Here is a 7,937-nt window from a genome sequence, read left to right on the forward strand (position 1 = left end):
GTCTCTAGCCAGGGATTTGTTCTCTGCGGTCCTGGCACCGGCATTTTCAATAACGCCATGGAAATGTTTAGCAACTTCTACATTAATGTTTGTTCTTCAAAATGTAGCTCTGACAACTGCGGTGAAACGTTCTTTCCTGCTTGAGTCTCTGCTGTTTACATGTACCAGAGCAGAGGTGTCAGACGCTCTTCAGGCACTGGCACCAATGACCTGATTCTGTTTGCAAACCAAATCCACATGGAGAAGAGTGGCATTTCTTTGTTTCTGTGCCTCATTTTTGAGAAACCTGAGCAGTGTTCTAAATTGCCCCCTATACCATCATTCACTATTCCCTACATTACTCCACTGATACAGTCCACTTGAAAGAGTGAATGAAAACGATGGAGTGAATGTGGACACTGGAAGCTGGAAGGGCTGCAGTTTATGCTTGCTGTTTAATAATCCTTTGAAACTTACCAAACTGGCTGCTCCAGTAGCAATGGCACTATTTATTTATTCATTACAATACCTCTGTAAAGGAAACTAATGTATAAACCTTAATAAACAATTGAATAAACCAATCTAAAATGAATTTATACCTGTATGATATTACGCAGTAGCCACATTGGACCAGCTGGAAAATGGATGGATGGATGATTCGGCAGTGGACGCATCTTCTGGTGAGATGCGTGAATTAATTCGGCGTGACCCTCACAGTGCATTTTGGGTATTTACTAGCCGTTGAGCGTACATCGGTTGCACACTCGTTATTGCAGTGCATTATGGGTTTGAATGAGTGCACTCGATAACGTCCACCACACTGTAAAAAAAGTTGCTGCCTTAAATTAAGTACAATCAACTTGGATGTTAAAGTGACTTCATCACATTAAACTGACTTAAATTAGTAGAATTTTGAATAACAAACTTATTTTGATGAGTTAAAGCAATGTAAAAACATAATATACAACCTAACTTTTGATCATATAATTTTACAATGCATTATTTCGGACATCACTACAAATGGCTGTCCCTTCAAATAGTGCCCTAATTTAAGGTGTATAGGGGGCGATTTTAGACAGCTGTGGTGTTGCCTAGCAACCAGCTTAGAGGGAGAAGGAGTGCTGGGATATGAAAGCTTTTGAGAGGATGGTGAAAATGTGAAGTCAAGCATGGTTTACAGTTTAAAAAAAGGAATAAAGAAAGGTGTTACCATGTAACCTTGCCTAATACATTTCCACATCTCAATCTATTAATTTATTTAAGAATAAAGACTTAAAAATACCTTCTGTATGATTTTACTTTTAAAATTGTTTTTCGATTTATTATTTTTAAATTAAACTCAATGTCATTTTTTTAACAGTCTGTCATTATAATGAAAGGTAAAAATATAGACCAAGTATAACATTTAAAAAACTTAATATTAAAAAAATATATTATTTGTAATTTTCCTTGAAACATTAAAACACTTAAATGTGTGATTTTCAAAACCACATGAAATCAACAAATGAATTCAAGTACCAGTAATTTTAATAAAACAATTAATGTAATTTCTAAACTATTTTTTAAAAGGTTGTTTCCCTTTTATAATAGAAACTCACTCTTTTAAGTAATCTATCCTTAATGACATCATTTTCGGTTTTCCATGATCAGTCAGAAAACAATTGTAAGACTATTGCGTCCTCTAGTGGACACATGTGAAGTTACAATCATCACTAACTCCAATATACAGGTGAAACTCGAAATTTTTGAATATCGTGCTAAAGTTAATTTATTTGTTTATAAGCCATAATCATTAAAATTATAACAAATAAAGTCTTGAAATATCTCACTTTGCATGTAATGAGTCTAATATATTAGTTTCACCTTTTAAAAGTTCAATTACTGAATTTTTTTTTACTTTTGCACCATATTAAAATTTTTCGAGTTTCCCGTGTACCTAGAATGTTATTTGTCAATTCAGATCTTTGACCTATTCTTTAGAACTCCTTTTTGATTAACGTCCTTTCAAATGATCAATTTCCAAAATGTGTCAAAGATGCAAATATTGAAACAAACAACAAGATGAAACTCTTTACACTTCAAAGTGTCAAATAGGACATGCCCATGTATTATATCACACAGAACTGATGAAAAAAAATGTTTAAAATAAGTCTCACCATTAAAGCCAAGAAGATACCTTTGAACCAAAAGATTTCAACATCTTATGAGTAAACGGCGCAAACACTTATATTACTAAGGCTTTAAAGAATGAGGAAGATGAAAACCTGAATTCTTTGCAACGACATCAGATAACGCAGAACTCATAATCTTGCGTCACACCCAACAGCTTTACTTTCAAACAATGGGTCCTTTAAATTATTTTATTGACAAAAAACTGATATACATCTAAAATACATGTAATAATATATTTCAAAATACAACATTTTAAATATGCAGTGGTCTAACATTAGAGTATCTGAAATAAAGGCAAGCTTTCTGCAATAGAAATGTAATCATCATCATGTGTGTAATACGGTAATTCTATGTCAAGTGTTTTACAGTGATTTTTCAGGATTCGTGACATCATATCCTTTAGTTTGGACTTCAGCAGGTCAAATCACCCTTCACATGTCAACCTTTGAGAAGTTTACCTCAATGGACAATCATCCAACAGATGCGACTTGGCTGACTAGGACTGTTTTTCTTGATCCAGGAGAGCTGATCTGATTCCCAGCTTCTGTAGTTCCTCTACCAGGTCTCCGCTCTGATGCATCTGAAGAAGAATATCGCAGCCCCCGACAAACTCCCCGTTGAAGTACACCTGTGGAATCGTCGGCCAGTTGGAGAACGACTTGATTCCTTTCAGGTGGAACAAAGTCACATGTCAGTAAACAGACGACAACGTTTTTTTTTAGTCCTTAAAGGATTAGTTCACTTTCAAAAAAAAAATGTTGCTGATAATTTACTCACCCCGATGTCATCCAAGATATCCATGTCTTTCTTTCTTCAGTCGAAAATAAATTAAGGTTGAGGAAAACATTCCAGGCCTTTTCTACACAGAATGGACTTAAATGGCAACATCTATCCCAATGTTAAAAAAAAAAGGTTCAAATGTCCATCTCAATGCAGCTTCAAAGTCTCTACACGATCCCAGTCGAGTTCATCTTGTGCTGGTCTGCGACGTGCCACGCATTACGTAATCACGTTGGAAAGGCCACGTTCACGTCATCCATCTAAGTTATTTGTCTGTCCTCCGGTTCAGAAAAGTAGGGAAAGGCAAAAAACTCCATTTCATTTTCTCCTCCAGCTTCAAAATCGTCCAACATTTTTGTTTTAATTTATTTTTCTTAGCTAATATTTTTCGTGACCTTTCCAACATGATGACGTAATACATGGCGCGTTGCAGACCAGCACAAGACGAACAATTGTGGTTAAAAAGTATATACATTTTTATTTCTTTTAGAAAATGACTGATCGTTTGGCTAGATAAGACCCTAATTTCTCGACTGGAATCGTGTAGAGACTTTGAAGCTGCATTGAGACGGACATTTGAACCTTCTTTTGAACATTGGGATAGATGGTTGTCATTGAAGTCCATTCTGTGTAGAAAAAGCCTGGAATGTTTTCCTCAAAAACCTAAATTTATTTTCGACTGAAGAAAGAAAGACATGGACATCTTGGATGGCATCGGGGTGAGTAAATTATCAGCAACATTTTTTTTTAAAGTGAACTAATCCTTTATCTCTTACATGCACAACTCTGGAAATCATTTTACGTGACATGGATTTCCTTATTCTCTTTTTAATTCCACTTAAGCATTTCAGTCTAGGCTTTACGGTTTGGAAACTACCCTCAGTTGCCTGAGGGTTAACACCCCTTTCTTCCTGCTGCGCAAAACTGATAAAGGCAATCAGAGCTGACCGGGTGACTGCTGGTGCCTTACTTGTGCTGTATTGATCAAACTAACCACGTCTAGAACCAAGTTTCAGACCCAAACTAAAGTGCAACGTATGGAAGTCATAATAATTAGAAACTTTCTCATAATAATGACTTGGTTTCTCATTATTTCGAGATGTCGGGTCATTGTAACGAGAACGTTTCTGATTATTATGAGATGTTTTCTCAGAAACTTTTTCATAATAAAGTTAGTTACTATTACCGTGAGATGTCAAGTCATTATTACAAGGAAACATCACATAATGAGAAACTTTCTTAATAATGAAAAAAAAAATTCTCATTAATATCCCGTAATAATAGATCAACATAATAATGACAAATTTTCTCATAATGAGAAACGTTTTTGTAGTAATGATAAACTTTCATGTAGTACTGCCTTGGTTTCTCAAAAAATTGAGAAACTTTCTCATAATAATAACTTAACATCTCATAAAAATTTGAAATTAAGTCATTATTGTGAGATGTTAAGTCATTATTATTAGAACATTATAACATAATAATAATAATGTGAAACTCTCTTAATAATTATATTTTATAATAAAGTTTCTCATTAATATCCTGTAATAATAATGGATCAACATAATAATAAGAAACTTTATAATAACAACTCAATAGCCTATATCATGATAATGAGAACAAGTTTAGTGATGAGAAACTTTTTTAATTAGAAAATAGTATAACAATAATACATTTTCTCATTAACATCCTGTAATAATGGATCAACATAAGATAGCCTAAGTTTCCTCATAATAATTACTGAATATCTCTTGATGAGAACATTTTTAGTACTAATGAGAAGCTTTTATGTAGTAATGCCTTTTATGTTTATGTAACCTTTTATGTAGTAATGCCTTTCTCATAATAATGATGTTTATTATTAATAATATTACTTACCATCTCACAATAACGAAACCCTTTCTCATAATAATTGCTTGACATCTCATAATAATGAGTTATCATTATGATGTTTTCTCATAATTATGAGACACTTTTTCATATATCTCATAATAAAAAGTTTCTCATTAATATATTAATGGATCAACATAATGAGATACTTTCACATAATAACGAGAAACCTTAGTAATAAGTATAAACTTCCAAGTAGTAAAGCCTTGGTTTCTAATAAAATTAGAAACTTTAATATTTAATGACTTAGTTTCTCAAGAATATTTCACGATAATCACTTAACATCTCGTAATAATGAGAAACTGACTAGTAATAATGACTCATCTCATAATAATGAAAGTTTTTATTATTATTAATAATAATAATGTGAAACTTTAATTTGGTAATACTAAGGAACTTTCTCATAATAACGTGTCATTCTTTTGAGATAGGACAGTCATTAGGCCTATTAGATTTTCCCAAAAATCTAAAAAATATTACTAACGTTACATAAACATAATTATAAGAAAGTTGCTCATTGTTATGAGATACTAAGCCATAATTATGAGAACGTTTCTTGGTTTTACTTTATGATTAATAATTGGCAGCTTAAAATATATTTTAGTCACACGTTTAAGAAGAACCACACATTAGATAAAAAGCCATGAAGTTATTTCAAATTGTATAGGGTTTTAAACTCCAAAAACTCTTCAAACAGCAATGACCAGCCACTGACCTTCTCTGATATCCTGATCATCCAGCACGTTATAAGCAGCGTAGCTGTCGACCCCGTGCATTCTCAGGATCTGAACGACGGCGTTACTGAAGCCGCACATGGGCTGAACAGGAGTACCTTTCATGAAGACCACCACCTTGTCCTTCTTCACCATCTCCTCCATGTTCTTCTGGCCCGCGGAGGAGCACATGAGGCGGGCCCAACCAGACAGCATCTCTCCATTATTCTGCGCTGTTCTGTAATGCCACGCGCCCGGTCGAAGACACCGGGCTGTCGATCTTAGAATGTTGTTCATTTTACAAGTCTGAAGAGTTTGGTGAAGATTTTAAGTGGTTTGTGTATGTGTGTCACGTCCTTTAACTGACACCACAGTGACAGAACCTCGCCAAAGAAACTCACTGAACGTAAGCTCCGCCTCTTCGAGAATAAACACTCAATGGAGGAAAGCTATTGGTTCTCGTCTTTTTTCTTATTATCTGTGATTGGTTGAATCCTACGTCAGTCATGAAGGTTACACAAGTTGCTTTTTTATCTCTTGACAGCTTCTATTTTAGCGAAGTAAAATATTTATCAACTATTACACGTAAATTCACTGTAATTTAAAAACGTCTATTTTTTTCTTTGTTTTTGTTTTTGTAAGAAGTAATTAGTGGAGGCATTTACTTCCGGTTAGAATAACACTGACCTTTTTCCTCCCGGTACGTACTACATGCTTCAACTCATTTCTGCGAATCGGTTCTTTGAAATTCTTTAAAAGATTCATTTAAAAAAAAAAAAACATTCAGTTCATTTGCAGTGATTCCGCTCATAAAACACACATCCATCTACACTAAGCACTCTAATGTAGTTATAATTTGATTTTGTCACAAATGTATGTAACAGGTAAAAATAGTTATCCTCGAAATTGCTCGAACGCGTTAAAGAATCGTTCGTTTGTTTGTTTTTTAAACGATTCAACCGATTAAGCGCATACAAAGATCCGAATGATTCAGTCACGGATCTGCATCTTAGGTCGTGGTCGGGTTGATGAAATGAAGTCTGTGGCTGTTGCACACCGCGTGGATTTTCTTACAGTTTTGTAAGTAATATTTAAGATACGTTTGTTCACGTCTGTCCCCTGAAATAAGTGCAGTCTCGCGAACATGTCTCCGCCTGCAGTGGCTGGAGACTCGACGAGGCTGCATAGATCAAAATGAAGGAGCAAAAGGCGTGACTTCTCTAGACTTTGAAGTTTTACGTGCGATATTCTTTCCACAAATCTCGTCCTGTTTCCACGGCGGTAATGGTTAGTTTTTTACCGTTACCAATCTCAAAACAGGCAGAGTAATACAGCGGCGGCAGTCAGATATTGTCTGGCAGGAGAAGCGCGCCTTTCAGACACTTCGAATTGCCACAGTGAAACGTTATGCTGTGAATGGAGGAAAAACCTTACATTGACTAATTCAGACTGTTTTCTATACCCGTAGGTTCGTCCGGATTCCAACATTGCTCACCATAATCACAGTAATGTGTAAAGGTTTGTTTTGTAAACGTTTTTTTGACTAACTTACTCCATTTTTCTCGTTCAATAAAATGTGAATTCATGCACACACCAAACAATCCCAGATTTGAGTGTTTTCTTTCTACCATAAATCAAGTATTTCTGAGGTATCTAAATTTAACTATTCAGCAAAATTGTTTGTAGCTTGGGTAAACTCCGAACATTGTAATTTTAATTCATGCATGTTCTTGAAGGTGCATTTGTTTACAGTAGGCCTATGTCTGAGGCCTGGCTTCCTTGGGTTATAAAACTAGGCACTATCTTCACTCTGTCCTGAGGATCTACAACAAGATGAATGAATGAATACAATCTTTATTTTGAATAATTAAACAATCAAATAAAAAAGACAGCAACACGTATGAAATATCCATCAATATAAAAAATAATACAAAAAAAAAAAGCTCAGCCAGTATGTAGAAACAAACTACACTATTTAATTATTAATAATAATGAGCTGTTTTACAATGAACCAACGTTTGCATGGTGACTTTGTGTATTAAGTTGGTTCTCCACAAGTCCACACAAGTGTCCTTTATTAGTTTTTCATACGGAGCCCCTAAATGGACATAGTGGTGGACAAATGTTTCAATGCTTTTCCATTCAATCACAATACATTTGCGTCACCTCAAAAGAACGTTGTATGTTCCCCTGAGAAACTTTACGTTCTCTTGGAAAAACTTTGTTTGTTTTTTGTCAGCGAACAGTTTCAATAAATGTATATTTACAATTATTTAAATAGTGTTTATAATGTAAAACCTAACAAATGTCTTTCTGTGACGTGTATCTTGATGGTATATTTCTTTAAAATAAGTGGGACTAGTTATGTTTTGGTATTTCATGCATTGAAATTCAGGCACATCT

General features: G+C 34.5%; 1 protein-coding gene across 1 annotated transcript; it reads right to left on the bottom strand.

The window, feature by feature from the left end:
* Window positions 1–2,325: 2,325 nt before the first annotated feature.
* glrx5 (glutaredoxin 5 homolog) lies at window positions 2,326–7,123 on the bottom strand. The gene is made up of 2 exons (XM_079639819.1): window positions 5,537–7,123; window positions 2,326–2,817 (listed from the first exon to the last, which is right to left on the bottom strand). Exons 1-2 carry the CDS (start codon window positions 5,829–5,831, stop codon window positions 2,648–2,650), a joined length of 465 nt encoding a protein of 154 aa, XP_079495945.1. The 5' UTR covers window positions 5,832–7,123; the 3' UTR covers window positions 2,326–2,647.
* Between the last annotated feature and the right edge of the window lie 814 nt (window positions 7,124–7,937).

This window comes from Phoxinus phoxinus (genome assembly GCF_949152265.1).
Source record: "Phoxinus phoxinus genome assembly, chromosome: 16".
NCBI classification, from domain to species: domain Eukaryota; kingdom Metazoa; phylum Chordata; class Actinopteri; order Cypriniformes; family Leuciscidae; genus Phoxinus; species Phoxinus phoxinus.

What these genes read in the sequence shown, in the direction of transcription:
- glrx5 (XM_079639819.1), bottom strand. Translation starts at nt 5,831, where the DNA reads ATGAACAACATTCTAAGATCGACAGCCCGGTGTCTTCGACCGGGCGCG. An exon ending in TGATCAGGATATCAGAGAAG is followed by an intron (nt 2,818 to 5,536) that starts GTCAGTGGCTGG and finishes TCCACCTGAAAG; the next exon opens with GAATCAAGTCGTTCTCCAAC.